Genomic DNA, 15,739 nt, shown 5'->3' with positions numbered 1-15,739 from the left:
GGTCCTTAAATTGCACAGTATTTTCTCTTTCTTGATCCAATGATTACCCAAATATAGAATAAACTGATTTATCTGTCCGCACCTATTTGTCAGTTGAATTGCTGCATCTGAAAGTGTCCCATTTATGGCACAGGCTTGTGCCCTAAAAAGGAAGAGAGAATTCTGTGTAAGGTTTCTGAAACTGTGAAATCTATGGCTTACACCTACACCTGGTCTTCAGGAAATATGCAGTTAGGATCGAGAGTAATCATACAGTACTTTGTGTTGTAGTGATAGACAAAAATAAGGAAAATAAATAAATCTTTCAGGGCAAAGATAAATCAAAATAGGATATGAGGTAGGATTAAAACTTTGGACTTCAGAAATGGAAAATAAGTTATTCAGCATATAGTTCAGCATTCTGTTATTTCATATATGAAGGCTGACTGTAACATAAGCAATAGTTTTTTAGAATCAATTTCTTTATGAGCATAAGACACTTGTTCATTCTGGTTAGAGAAGAAAATATACAGATTTTTGCTTTAATACTGACTGCTTCTTTGGCCAGTTAAAGAAATACGATCTCCTTGCTGTTCTTACTGAATAAATATAGCTGCACAGATGTCTTTGTTCTGCATGATGAAACAGGAATACCTGAAATGTGGTATCTCATTTAGATACCACTGGATGCATTTGTGAAATATCATTTGCCCCAACACCACAGTACTGTCAACAAGAGTCACTTTCCTGGTTTCTCTGCCATATGGCATAAATGTACCTATGTGGCTTTGAAGCCAGTTCAACAAGAAAGTTGCTAGATGCTTTTCATTATTCTTCTATTAAATATTTAGTTATCTTCTTTATAATCAGAGTTCGAAAAAAAATAGTGAACATAGCCAGTTTTTTAAAAAGTTGCTCCTGTAGGGAGTAGCAAATAGTGAACATTACCTTATCCTCCTACACAGCCTGTTATGTCAGAGAAGTTTATTACTCACAAATAAACAGCTTTGGACTACATATCCAAATAAGTCATACAGCAGGTACTTCTTTTCTATATGATATATTATACCTGGTTTCTATAAAGAAAAAATTAGCATTAAATATCTTCATTGTAGGCATGGAATGTAATTCACTTTTCATCTTTCAGTCTCACCACTTTTTCCTTTGCATCCAGATATTTTATTCATCACATCATGTATATCTTCTAAACTTTTATAAGAATGCAGGATAAACAGAGACATGCAATTTATAAAAAAGAATTTTTACTAAATTAGAATGGTTTTGTTTTATTAACTCATTCTTGCTATAATTTCCGATAATACATAGTCAAATTATGATAAATGTAAAAAAAAAAAAAATCAATTTATTTATTTTAATTACTTCTTATGCTTCTCCCACATGAAGGCCACATCTTTATGACTCTCAAAAAAAAAAATCTAAACAGAGCTGCAGAACTGTAAGCAAAAAAAACCCCGAAACAAAACCAAACAAAACCCCCCAACTATTTGTGTTTCAGGACAAATTTATTTGAAGTATGTATGTTGTTACTGGTAACTCTGTTATGAACTGCCTATACAAATAATGAAATTGTATGTTGCACAAAAATGGAGCAGTGTGCAAAGAACATAAGCATCTGAATAATCTGATTCATGCAGCGTATTCTAGATCTTATATGGCAAAGTTAATTTTTTTAAAAATCAAGTCAAATTCTTTAAGTAGTAATGTTTTACAGTGTGGAAGTGTTGGACTGCTTAACTTAAATGCAGAAAAAACAAAATGGAAGTTGCACAATATTGTGATGGAAATGCTGACTCTGCCAGTATAGGAATGTCAGAGTATTTCATTTTAACTTTTCTTGCTGGACATACTTAACACCACTAAGGATAAGATTACTTTTTAATTTGCAACTTATCTCTCTGCACTTTTTGTAGCGGTCAGAGTTCCCTATTATAATTCTTCCCTAAGGCTGTATCTTAGAGTTTCACTTCAGCTGCCATTTTAAATTAACTTTTAAGAGTGTGCTGAAAGGAAAACCTTTCTATTCCTCAGTGACTCTCAAAAAACACAAGTTCCAGCAGGATTATGCATTAGAGAGAACCTTGAACTGTTTTTCTTAAGGCCCTGGTGCTTACTCAGTCAGTGTACTGTTCAACTCTGTTTATATTTTGTTCACAGTCATTAAAATCCCAGGCACACGTGCTCATATGTATTTCCATGCGCGGAGGGTTATGAGGACATAAAGAAGAATGAACAAGAAAGACATATTGTGTGAATTCCTACTTGATGTCAGTGTGCATGGACTGCTGCTCACCTGGCATCTGACTGTCCTTTTTTGTTTGCTGTTTTACCATCATACAATAATGTAGCCAGTGGAAGAGCAAAGTATGGTTTGAAGTGTGAAAAGCGAGGATCTTAATCATTGTTCCCCTGCTACCAAAATACCTCTGGTTCGCTTTCTTGGAGTATTGACTTTCCAGTCTAGTGATTGTGTTTCAGTGCCTGCATTAAATACTTAATTGCTATCATTTTAACATACAAGAGATATAATGCAGGTGAAAAACTAAGCACAGCTGGAGAAAAGGAAAGGCAAAGAGTGGTACAGTGGAAATACAGTCAGGAAGATAAATTGAGAGAAGAGAATGAAGAAGAAGGTAGAAGAGAACAGAGAAATTCAATGTAATTTGAAATGTGGCAAGATACATAATGACTAATAAAATTAATTCCAGTTACATAAAATGTATATTCCTTTTATTGGCTTTTTTGTTTGCCAGCCTTTGTCTAACATCTTACGGTAGTTTCTGTTCTCTTTCAAGGGGATCTTTCCCTATAAATTTGCACGAATGCTAGCGTGGCCTGCAGGAATGCACCTAGGATGCAAGCTTGAGTTCTTATTCTGTAGACTGATATGTATACACATATGGAAACGTTTTTGTTGGTCTTTCTGCCTGTTTGGTTTCTATCTGGACTTCTTATACAATATTGAGGACCTACAACAAAGGGATAGGGAAATGAGTAGGTACTTTTTGTACTTAATATCCAGAACCTGTGAAATACATGTCTTTTTAAACCGAAGGTCTTTCTACAGGAAATTCTCTTTTTCACAAAGCATCTGCAATGAGTCCACTGCACTTTCAGTGTTTCTTGGTTTTGGTTTGGTTTGGGGTATTTTGGCTCTCCAAAAGCGTTATTGTTTTCTCACAGCTAGATAATAATCCTCTAACCCAAGAGGATCAGTAGGTTGGAATAGACTGGACATGAGTTAATGCTGCCCTAGTTAGCATAAAGCTGGAATTTCCTTGCAAGACTTGCTTTATGGCTGTTTTTCTGTGTCTAGCCATGAGTCCTCCTGGTTTCTTTGGCTAAGTTTCCCTTTGATAGTGATTTGTTGCTTGCTTTGGTGATCCCTCTGCAGAGAGAATGCTGTAAAGATCTGTCTTTGAGTCTTTTTCAGTCCTTAGGAGCAGAAAATCCTCTTACCATGACTATTCCAAGTGTGATGGCATTAAGGCTGATGGGGCCTGTAGATAGCAGTTTTGTGCTCTATAATAGCCCATACTATATAAAAGATGGAAAACTAAAATTCACTGTGTGTTTGGGCAAAAATTACTTCATTTATTTTTGTTAGCTGACCCTTTTTTTTAATTCACAAACTCTCTTGAACTGAACTGGCAATTAGCAAGTCAAGTATTTCAGTTGAGTATTTTCTCATTCACTTAATTTTGATGTAATCTCCAAGAGAGATTCATGTTAATTAATCCTCTCTTTTTATTAACATGTAGATGGAAAAGGAAAAAAAATACAATTAGAAAAGGAAAGAATATAACTAAGCCTTTTCCAGTGTTTTTCATTTCAAATAACTCTGCTTTTGCCCATTGTGAAGGTGAATCCTTCTTTTCACAATAAACAGTGCAGTCCCACACCAGGCTAGTTTCACATTCATCTAACATCACCTTAATGATGACTGAGGTAATTTTGTATTGAATTGCTTATTTATGTGTTTTTTTTCTGTGGCACACAGTGTCTGATGTAGCAGGTCAGAACTCATTTTCAGTGGTATGTCGCTGATGTGATGCAATGAGTCTCAGTCCCAACCAGTGTTGAGGAATAGCTCCCACTGCTTGAGGCTGTGTCTATGCACGAATCAAGGGACAGTGTAGAACTTGTCCTCCTAAGAAAAAAAAAATGCTTATTAAATGTCATCTGACAAAAAATTATAAATGGATTATTAATTTTAGATTCATATGCCTATCACAATTTCTTAAACGCTTTGTGAGCATCGGATTTGGGAGATGATAGAAATCCATACAATTTGCATGAAACTAAAACAGGATCTATCTGAGAAAATAGTTAGGTTTGGAGGAGAGGTTTTCCTTTGCAGGATGTTTCTGGAAAGGAAAGTAGAGCTAATGGTTAGATAGAGCCTCATATTACAGGCTCTTGTCTGTGATTGTCTAGAAATTGAATGAACCTCTCTCTTGTGCATATCATTTAATGTGACTTAGGAAAGGCTGCACAGAGGTTAGGACTCTGAAGGTCTAATAAGGAGAAATAGTAGCAGAGGTCCTCACACCAGGAGAAGGGAGAACTTGCGACGAGAGGAAAGGAGGGGAAGAGGGGGAAGAGAAATGTTAATTTTGGCAGTTGAGCTGACAGAATGGATTTGTCTCCAAGCCCAATAGTTGTAAAAGTAGGCCAAAGGGGTCTACTGAGTAAACAAATGGAAGTTTGTTAGTTCCTTCCAGAAATTATACTTTCTGTGCACGCTGTCTGGGCACAACAGAAGACAGAAAAAGAACTTGTTAGTCTTTTAATTACAGAAGACAATTACATATGGTTTTAATGCCACTATCAATTTTTTTTCACCTTCAGGGATAAAAGATCTATTGTTCATAAACACAGAAGGCTTGCCCACAGTTCTGGGTGTTATTAAGGAGAATTCTCTTAAGTGTAAATCTGTTAGGTTTCTTAAGTCTGCATTCTGAAATAAGCATGGAATTTCAATTTTTAAAATCTAATATTTTCAGAAGAAAGCTTTGAAACCTACTTTTTATTTCTATTAATATGTAGTTTGCTAATTAAAAAAGAGCAATAAAAGTGAGGGGGTTCATTTCTAAAGACTCCTCATTGGTTTTTACTTTGTAGTATCTGTCATCCTGTAACGTTGCATGATTTTCCTAAATAAGTAGGGGAGGTTCTGTAATTCCTTGGGGTTATTTTGTTTTTAGGCAGCAGGGGAAAGCCATCTGATAAGGAGGGAAAAATTTTAATTCCGAAGTATTACTGGAATGTAATTGCAAAAATTCTCTCATTAACACGTGCAAACTAAAGGAAAAATATGATTTTCTTTTTTGTGGCAGATTTTCAGTCTTCTAAATTATTTTTTAAAATACCATCATCTTTGCATTTGAATTGACTCTTCATAAACTTATGTGGTTATATTTATTTGTTTTTTTTTCAAAAAGTCCTTACTACAGTAGAAAACACAGAGTGCATGGGGGGAAGAGAATGAAAGATCACTTTTGAAGCTTCCTGTAAAGAATTACTTATTTTTCTATCCTCACCACAGCAAGATTTGAATTTTGGGGTGGCAGAGGAAGAAGAGGGAAAGGAGGGTAGAGAGAGAACATGGAAAAGCACAGATTAGGATTTGAAGGAAGAGTGGTAAAGATCAGAGTGAATTTGTAGGACTGGATTGAGAATAACAAATTTAGAAAGACTTGGTTGAGAATGGAAGAAAAGCTGTTGCCTAATGGTTTTCCCTGAGTGACTCACCAATCCACCACTCCTTGCAAAAATGCATATCAGCCGGTATAAAAAAAAAGAATTCTACTACTCATACTTTCTGCACTGCTAGAAATATGGATAAAGCAGAGAGCAGCCTATGAGAATAGGGCTAGCTGATATAAGGGAATCAAACAGAAAAAGATGGGACCTGGTACCTTCATGGCAGCAATGTGGACTGAGAACATGGACTAGCTCTTCAGGCAGCCTGCACTGGAAGATGCTTGACCGACCTGACGTAAACAAAATAGGCTGTGCTTTTACCTAGTAATAAGTCACCCAAGCTAGGTGTCTGTTTTGCGTGTACTGAAACCCAGTGCTCTTGTTGGGGCATACGTCTTTGTATTATATGTATTGTAATGTATTATATCCATACATAAAAATCCAGGGCTAGAAAACCAGTTTATGTTCCTGATCTGAGGCAAGAGTAAACCTATTTAAAGTTTTGCGATATGGAGGAACCTGTACCGTGGAATTATATTAGGTTGACTGGGCATGATGGACAAAAGTCAAACATCCTCTGTGGAGAACTGGTGATTATTAGGAAGAAGGGGATAGCAAGTTAAATGGAAATGGATTAGGCTGTGGTCAAAGCAAGCCAGTACATATGATATGCTGAAAGCATTAATTCTATCAAAACAGGACAGGAAATTGTTTTAAATTGTAGGTGTGTACAATTTTCTTAGCATTCAGAAATGTCTCACTACCTTTTAAGTAAAGTTTATGCCAGCAAGTGATTTCTTTGTGAATGTCATTAAACACTTCAAAGCATTATGTGCTGATTTCAGTAGCAATTTAGATTTTTGCAGAAGGGTGTAATGTCTTCTTGTGTGTGATGAGCCTGAACCAATCCTTTATGTTCTTTTTTTCTTTGTCTTTCTAAATGTGTGTGGACTGCAGATGGTTCTGTGAAGGAAAAGAACTCCAGAATTCCCCTGACATTCAGATCCGTTCTGCAAGTGGAGGACTTCATTCACTAATTATAGCAGAAGCCTTTGAAGACGATACTGGACGCTATACTTGTCTGGCTTCAAATTCCATTGGTTCAGATAGTACATCAGCTGAAATATTCATCGAAGGTAAGAGGTGAAATAATAAAATACTTGATGCATACAGGAAAGGATAACTAAGCTGAAGTTTACTTTTGGTTCTGTATGTTAAGGTTACATTTGCTTTGGTGGTACTTTTACAGTGTTCCTCTGCTTCCCTTTAATGCAACACATTTTGAACATCACATGATACTCATTCAGGTATTTCAAGGAATGTCCCAGGAATCAGTGGGTAAAGTGCTATTTACTTAGGGTACAAGTAAGGTAAAGAATGGAAAAGGAGAAATAAGCAGAGCTTTTGGCATATGGCTAGATTTTAAGTAGTACCCTCTGTAAATCAAAGATTTGACTGGTGATACCAATAATGATTTTCATGATAGCAGTAATCCCTGTCTCAGTTCTGAACTTGCTCCCAGTGCAAGTAAGTGTGGCTGCCCCAGATGAATCTTCTTCAGTCATGTGTAAGCATGTTATAATTCTTCATATTTCGTACACTGGCTTTAAGTCAGGTTAAAAGTCAGTAATACTGCTTTTGTCCAAAATCAACTGGTAGTAATTTTAAAAATATTTGACTTCAAAATTAATCATAATTCCAGTATTATTTTATCTGAGGAAGGTTAATAACTTGACCATGAACAAAATTATTAAATTATTTTTTTAGTGGAGGACTGTATTTTAGGCATGATTATATTAATCACATACTGATATTTATTTTTATTCATGCATCTTTCAAAGATTTTGGTAATATGTATTCTTTTACCAGCTTTGTAACTCATTAAAATTCATTTAAAAGGTTACCTGAAAGCATAAAACAAATTAAGATAACAAATACTCATAACAAATCTTAATAATAAAATACCAAAATGATTAAATAGCTTTTGATTAACAAAGCAATAAACTTTTTTGCTATAAATTAGCTAAATCATGACAGATGTGCATTTATAAGGTTTCTTCCATTATGTTTTTTATTCTCAGAATTTTTTTATCCCACATTGGGATCAAGACTTTTCTGAATCTTATGGATTCTAGTAAGACTTGTTTACAGAAGTAAGCATATTTCAGAAATACTCAGGTATAGTACAAATATATAATATTGTGTGAAGTTGTAACAGAAGCAACACTAAAAAAGAAACATCTAGGTAGAGAGATACAGCAAACAAAACAATTCCTCTTTTGAGACCTGGCAAAGTCTTGCTATATGGAAGTGCTATGTTGAAGTTTTACAATATGTAACTTTGAAAGATAGAGAAACGTACAAGTTGTTAGGCTCATCCCCTATGATCTTTAAGGAAACCAGATTGTTACACAGGCATTGCTTTGTACATTAATAGTCTTTGTACATTAATAGTCTTGATGACAATGATGCCTCATGCTTTCTTCTGTGCAGCAGGCCCTGCTACACAAGACCTGGTTATCCTTTGCTTATGGGAAATACTTTCATGTAGACCCACTTTGCTGTCTTGACATTGCTTCTCCCTTCTTACCTTTTCTGTGCTACTTGTTGCTTTGATTTTTATATTCTAAACTTTGTAAATAAATAGGGTACTTGAGTGCCTCAGTCCAATTTTTGTTTCATTAGAATCAGTCTATGCTATACTATGCATATTGATTATGAATTGCTTATGATTTGTATTACGGATACAGCTATCCATATGGATGCACAAATCCTTTGAGGAGTAAGAGGAGTAATACGTACTGCACAAATGTCTAGGATAAATGTGTGAAGTACCAGTTGTTAGGAAAAATAAAGACAAATAAATGCTTTCATTTTTTTTTCTTTAAGTGAGTTCAGGGTATTGCCAAACTCATACATTCTATCAAGACTTCCACTGGCAAGAAATACCAGTATATAAATGTTATATATAGGTTAATGTAAATACTCTGAGCTGTGCAGATTGTGGGTAGCAAGTTTAGTCTGAAAATGTCTTGCATACTGAGTTGCTCACCCTTAAGGCTGAAGATTTGTTATCTGTGTATAAGCTATATGTTTGGTTAAGCTTTGAGTTTTAACTTTCAAGAAAATAAAATTATACATTTCCAGTAGAGTAGTAGTCAGCATTTTTTTTTAACCATATTTACTTCAATATGAAGGAAGACAGCTGAGAGCATAGGGAAAAGAGATGGCAATTAAATTGTCATGGTTATGATTTCTGTAACTGGCTAAAGTACATAGCTAGAATCTTAACCAGATAAGAAAAACTGCCATAGTTTATTACAGAGAATTCTCAACTCTTGAAGTGAAATGCAAAAGTAGTGTAGTTTTTTCTTTGGAGTTTAAACATTAAATAAATCAGTAAAAGGATATAAGATTATTAAAAATACTTTCTTTTCCAGGTGCCAGTTCCACAGATTCAGAGAGTGAAAGTTTAATTTTCAAATCAAAATCTGGAGCTATGCCACAGTAAGTGTGCAAAGTAGAACCAATGCTGTGCAAATGTTCTTAATAAGGAGCACTGGAAAACCTATGGTAGTTTTAGATCTGAATAAGCATCTGGGATATATTTCTGTATGTCTTGTCTTTTCTCCTTCTCTCACATGATACAAATGTGTAGTATTATAGCTGTAGATTGTATTAATGTGCTTGTGCTGTCAGAGAAGTCTGGCCTTAGCCTGACAACTCTTCTGTTGATACCAGCTTCTCATTTTCAGGAGTAACTTTAAGTTAACCAAGCCTCCATTTGTGAACATGCAGCCCTGTGCCTCCAGAAAAACAGATAGAGGCCTATGATTAAAGACACAAAAAGCATTTTAGTTTGTATCTTAAATCAGTACTTTTTATTGGGTGTGAAAGTGTAAATTAGCCTAAGATTGTGTTCTGCTCAGGCTTCCTCCAGTGTTGATCTTTTCAGCTGATAAGGACATATTTAAAGATGTAGAAAACACAAGGTAGCTTATGGATAATAAGCTAACGTAAAGACCTTATAAAGTGCTTGCTGTTTTCTTTTCTTACAGGGCCCAAAAGAAAACCACCTCTGTTTCCTTGACAATAGGATCTTCTGCACCACAGTCTGGAGTCACCACAGCTGTAATTCAACCTATCTCTGTGCCCAGTCAGCAGGTATTTTTAGACACCAATTTTTAAATTAGTAAAAGTATTTTAATTTTTTTCAAAAATTGTAAGTCCTGAAAAACTCCATTGTTTTGAGCAGGGGTCCTCAAACTTTTAAACAGGGGGCCAGCGCGTGGATGAAGTGGCAGGAGGTCATCTGCAGCTGCTTGGTTTCCCCCCCCAACCCCTGGCAGGGGGCGGGGCGGGGGGCTTCTGTAAATACCGGGGGCCGGATTGAGGACCCTGGGGGGCCGTATCCAGCCCGCGGGCCGTAGTTTGAGGACCCCTGGTTTTAAGGAATTATACTATTGAAGTATAAACTTAAGTTATCATTAGATATATATAATAAATGTTATATAAATATATATATTAAAATTAAGTTATAAGATAATGATAATTTTTAAAATTTAAGTATATATCTAGTGAATGGGGCATAAAAGTAAATATACACACGGATTCTTACACAATGTGTATCAACACAGCATGTGATCAGCTGACATATCTGTGATGATGAAAATTACAGAGTATATCACTTAATAGTGACTTCTTCCAATTCCGAAAGACTGTAATACAAATGAATGCCTACAATATTTTTTATCAAAAGTTTTAAATTTTGTTATTAAATTAAATATTGAAGTGATTTTTCTGGCCCTTTTAGAGAAAATTAAGTTTTACTATCTAGAAGTTAAATGTAGAAAATCAATGTTCATTAGTTTATACTAAGTTTTAATGCCACTGTGGCTTACTTTGTATATGAATTATAAAATATAAATAAAATAAAAATCTCTGCTAGACTGTACATGGTAAATTCTCTTCTATTTCTTTGGCTAACCTTGGTAAGCTTTTAGGTACCTGAATTTATTTCTTACTACATCAGCCAAGGGATGTAGTAACAGGAGAGGCAAAAATGCTTCAATGCAAAGAGCTTCCTTGAATGATGTTAACAGGAGTCAAACTCTCAAAATACTTCAAGGCAAAGACAGTTGGATATAAAATTTTCATGGGAAGTACAGAAGCCTTTAAAGTTTGCATTTTGATTTCAGAAGTATAACAGATGTGAAATAGTGATGCCACTCAAGAAGCATGTAAGAACAAGAACACCATAATAAGACTGTACATTTAAGAGTTTGCATTATCATATATATATATATTATTGAAACTAATAGACTTTCCATTTTATAGCATTGTTGCGTTGCTTTGCAGGTTCAAAGCCCTACTTCGTATCTGCACCGTCTGGATGGACCCAAGCCTATCTATTCTGCACCCATTTTTACAAAGGTAAGTTTTATTCATCATGACTTCTACATCATACTCCAATAGTCCGGAAGGAAATATCAAAATGATTTATCCTAATGTAGGAATGTTTGATTGTGTTAAAACTTTTACAGTTTTCATTATCCTTTTCAGTATTAATGACTTCCTAAGAAAATACTTTTCAACTGCAACAATGAAGTTCTTATGCATTCTACCCTATTAAAATCACTAGTGGAATAACATGAATATTCTGTATGTGTTTGTCTTATGCCCATGACTGTCCTCCATTAAGAAATCTTTGTAAAATAAAATAAAGTAGGCACCAATTACACATCATAGTCATGACAAAGCTTCATTCACAATAATTTACCTACTGGCAAGAGCAAGTAACAGTGTTTTTTACTTCATTTTAGAAAAAAAAAAAAGCCATGCAGTTGTGTTAGTTTAAAAAGCAGTTCAGATGTTGGGATGTCTTGTAAAATGTAAGGCACAGAATCATAGAATCGTTCAGGTTGGAAAAGACCTTTAAGATCATCAAGTCCAACCATTAACCCAGGACTGCCAAGCCCACCACTAAACCATGTCCCTTAGTGCCACATCTACAGTCTTTTAAATACCCTCAGGGATGGTGACTCAACCGCTTCTCTGGGCAGCCTGTTCCAATGACTGACAACCCTTTCAGTGAAGAAATTTTTCCTAATATCCAATCTAAACCTCCCCTGGTGCAAGTTGAGGCTGTTTCCTCTTGACCTATTGCTTGTTACTTGGGAGAGGAGACCAACACCCATCTCACTACAACTTCCTTTCAGGTGGTTGTAGGCAGCAATAAGGTCCCCCCTGAGCCTTCTTTTTCTCCAGGCTGAACACCCCGGTTCCCTCAGCCGCCCCTGACAAGACTTGTGCTCCAGACCCCCCACCAGCCTCGCTGCCCATCTCTGGACACGCTCCAGCACCTCATTGTCCCTCTTGCAGTGAGGGGCCCAAACCTGAACACGGTACCTGAGGTGCGGCCTCACCAGTGCCGAGCGCAGGGGGACAGTCACTGCCCTTGCCCTGCTGGCCACACCATTTCTGATAAATGGACCTTTTAGAAGGGAAACTTTCATTCAGTAATTCTTAAGTAAATATTTAAGTCAATATTTATCTTCACTTTCATCCCAAATCTAACTTTAGAACTGGGAATTAGGTAACACAAAAAGACAGCATAGTTCCCTAATCTCTAAAATAAAAATTTAATAGAAAATATGATTTTCATTATGCCTCAAACCATCATTTCCATAGCAGTAATTATTACTTAATCACTATTTGTTGAAGTCTAAATGAAGATAAGAAGGGATTTCTGGTTATTGCTTCAGAAAAAAATTGACTAAAAGATAATATAGGACAGCAAGTAGTTTTGCTTAGAGATGAGTAAACCCTGTTCTGCACAGCTGTCTAGCTTGGCTCCATCATATCTCTTTCTCATGCCAGGAAAGGTCTGACACTGTCCCTCATAATTCTGCACTGATACTGCAGGTATCATAGGAGAGTGAATAGTGGAGGTACAAGGGAGTAGAGACTATGGTTACTGCAAGGTAGGGAGCCAGGCAACTTCATAATAAGTGTGGGAAACAGGAGAAATCCAGCCCTCATTCAGAAACTACCAAAGCAATCAGAACTCCACTGTTCCTTCCCAATTCACCTGTCTCTTGTCCCTGAAATCCAGTATTAACTGGCTTAAGTCAGTTGGAACATATTAAACAAAACCAACATTAATTACAGAAGAAACAAACCAGATATGAACAAAAAAATATATACTTAATACAGCTTCCTAACATAAATTTCTTTCTCTACAAGCTTCATGCAGCAATCCAAACATTTTTATGTTTCCATGTAACAAAATTCTTACGTGTTTGATTAACTAGAGATCTGTGAATAGTAACTAGGCAGAACTCTGAACTTAGACCTAACTTCAAGTGCTTTGCTGCATCAAGGCCTAAACCTTATTAATAAACTGGAAAGGCAAGGAGACAGCCAGTACAGTAAAAAGACTCTCATTTATAATTTTAAGAGGGATAGCAAAGGCAAAAAAAGTAGCTGTCTCCTGTCAATTCTGCTACTTAAAATACTGTGTTTCTCTTCTTTCACTGCAGTTATTCATCAAAGATTTAGACCATTCCTGCAGTTTTTCAGATGTGTGTAAGAATTTATTTCAGCCATAATACTGTCTCAGAAGCTATCCATACAAAAGTCCTTATTGTATTTATGTCATCTAATTTTGCTTGGTTGGTTATAAATGGCTCAGAGGAAAAGCAACTCCACATTCTAGAGGTTGACCTGAAAGCAGCACAGCTACTCTCTCCGGACCAAGTCAATCAATGTGTAGTTAGTTGCAGAATTTTCATTTCATCTTGTGGAAGGATGAAAACTGAAAGGTCAGACTGCAACTCTCTGTTTGTGATGGTCTGACAAATTAAATACTTCTATACCGATTCCATCTTTGGTCATATTAAGAATGTATTTGAAAATAACCTATTCAGTCATTTTTAACTGTATAGCTGATATATTAGATTTAATCAGAGTGAAAATACAGCTCACAGAAAATGTCTATTGCAAAAACGTAATGGCACAATAAAATGAAGTGGAAATACAAAGGGAAGAAAAGACTACTTTTAAGAATGTAAAATGCTCCCAGTTCATTTGAGTTGTGATTGTTATATTTCAGGAGCTACAAAACTCCACAGCATCTGAGGGACAAGTCGTGGTATTGGAATGCAGGGTCAGAGGACCCCCTCCCATTCATGTTAAGTGGTTTCGACAGGGCGTTGAAATTCAAGATTCTCCAGACTTCAGAATTCTCCAAAAAAGTAAGGCAATAAACTGAAGCGGCTACTTTTGATACAGGATGGGAAAAGATAATGAAATTAGCCTGTCAGGATTGAGTTTTGGATAGTCTTCTCTTTCTCACATTTCAGCAATTATAATGGCTAGAGTAATAATTGAACTACTGCTACCGACAGACAATTTAAGTATTCCTTACGTTTTAATGTGTCTGCACAGATTCTGTACTGTTCTACAGTATTTCAGTATAATATGTTAATTCAGTATAATGTTGTTTATAAATGTAATCTTTAATACTATTTTTCTTGTTTGTTTCCCCTCCTTGTGATGTGATATGCAGAGCCACGATCTGCAAATGAACCTGGTAAGCATCATATGAAAAAATAATCTCTTGATTCACTAGCTCTTTGAGTTTGTACTGAAGCCATAAATAGAAAAGTGTATTCTGCTGAGCACTGATAATATGAAACCCCCTTAAAGACAATGTTTCTTTATCACACTATCCATACTTTACACTGTTCTTTATATCAATTCCTTTATTAGTTAAACAGTAAATTCATTTAGACCAGCAAGGAGAGTCTCACAGCTTAAACTTTGAAGCAAACTTCATTCTCAGAAAATGAGCAATTTGCATGCTACTGAGGAAAAAGAACAAATCCCACAAAATTCCATTACCCAAATTGTACTCAAGAGTTTCTTAACACCCAACCACTAAATGCTGGTTTTGCCAGTCTAGCTTGCCTGATGTGAAGTGTCTTAAATGCAAGTAAAAACTGATCCTCAAAAACAAAGGCACATTGAATTTTTCTAGCCTATTTGCAAGATAAAAGTCCTACATTTCAGCAAGGAAAGTGTTCTTCCAACTACATGTTTTCTCTGGCTGCTTCATTTTCCCATTATACATCCTTATATGCTGTGGTAGTTTCTTGACTAGTAAGTGGATGCTAAAAGGCTAAGAATGTTTGTTCTTTAATGTTTCTAAGTCAAACAACTCGTAGAAGAGAAGACAGTGATAAGGTCCAAGCCTTGATTTAAAAGGGTGGCTGGTTGTGCTTGAATATGCTTGAATTTGGAGAGAGTTTTAATTATGGAGTAGAAAAATAAAACAGAAAAGTTTTCTAAGACCTGGGTGTTCTCCAAGTGTCTCTGAAGGACCTTAGCAATGGAGGGGTGTTTTAAGCTTGGAGGGGTCACATTGGTAGTCTTTGCAGGGAGAACAGAATTAGCCGCTGAGTGATATTTATAAGGTAGCAGTGTGGTTATGAGGATATGGGCTAGGAAAAAGCAGTGAAGAGTTAATCCTAGGCGAAATGCAGCTTTCTCTTAACTTTCATGGAAAAGAGAAGAGGCAAAGAGGGGAAAAGCTCCTGCTTTTCTTTGTCTGGTACTCACTTGTTCTCTTACTACTTCACAAAATTGTTATATACCTATTTTACTTCATGACCATCATACATAAACATATATAAAACCACAGATGTGTGTGCATGCCCCCCCCCACATGCATGCTCTGTCTTGACAGTTAATATTATTAATTGTGGTGTGCAGCATCATCACCTCTAGTTAAACAGCTGATGCCCAGAATACATGTGACTAAATGATTTTATCTGTGGAGGCTTGAACTGTGAGGCACTAGAATGAAAGAAGAGTGCTGGAAAACCAAGTTAACCTCTAATGAGGAATTAAAACATGTCCGAGTGCTAACAATGGGCTATTGGTAGTTTATAATTGTAATCCAAACTTTAAGGTTTAAAGATTGTAAGTTACAGTACAAAACAATTTGAGAAGAGTTCCAATACGGTAACAAGCT

The 15,739-nt window shown here is 35.9% G+C and overlaps 1 protein-coding gene across 3 annotated transcripts in view; it reads left to right on the top strand.

Moving 5' to 3' along the window:
- The window catches only part of PALLD (palladin, cytoskeletal associated protein), a 193,579-nt gene that overhangs the window by 62,006 nt on the left and 115,834 nt on the right, over positions 1–15,739 (top strand). For all 3 annotated transcript variants that reach the window (XM_037377182.1, XM_037377202.1, XM_037377192.1), the window contains exons 2-7: positions 6,661–6,839; positions 9,144–9,210; positions 9,762–9,867; positions 11,062–11,136; positions 13,817–13,958; positions 14,273–14,296. In XM_037377182.1, coding sequence (XP_037233079.1) covers positions 6,661–6,839; positions 9,144–9,210; positions 9,762–9,867; positions 11,062–11,136; positions 13,817–13,958; positions 14,273–14,296 — 593 coding nt within the window. The remainder of the gene's footprint in view (positions 1–6,660; positions 6,840–9,143; positions 9,211–9,761; positions 9,868–11,061; positions 11,137–13,816; positions 13,959–14,272; positions 14,297–15,739) is intronic.

Source organism: Falco rusticolus, chromosome 1 (genome assembly GCF_015220075.1).
Source record: "Falco rusticolus isolate bFalRus1 chromosome 1, bFalRus1.pri, whole genome shotgun sequence".
Taxonomy (NCBI): domain Eukaryota; kingdom Metazoa; phylum Chordata; class Aves; order Falconiformes; family Falconidae; genus Falco; species Falco rusticolus.
The sequence above is the reverse complement of the archived record's forward strand: the minus strand, read 5'-3'. Positions and strand labels throughout refer to the sequence as shown.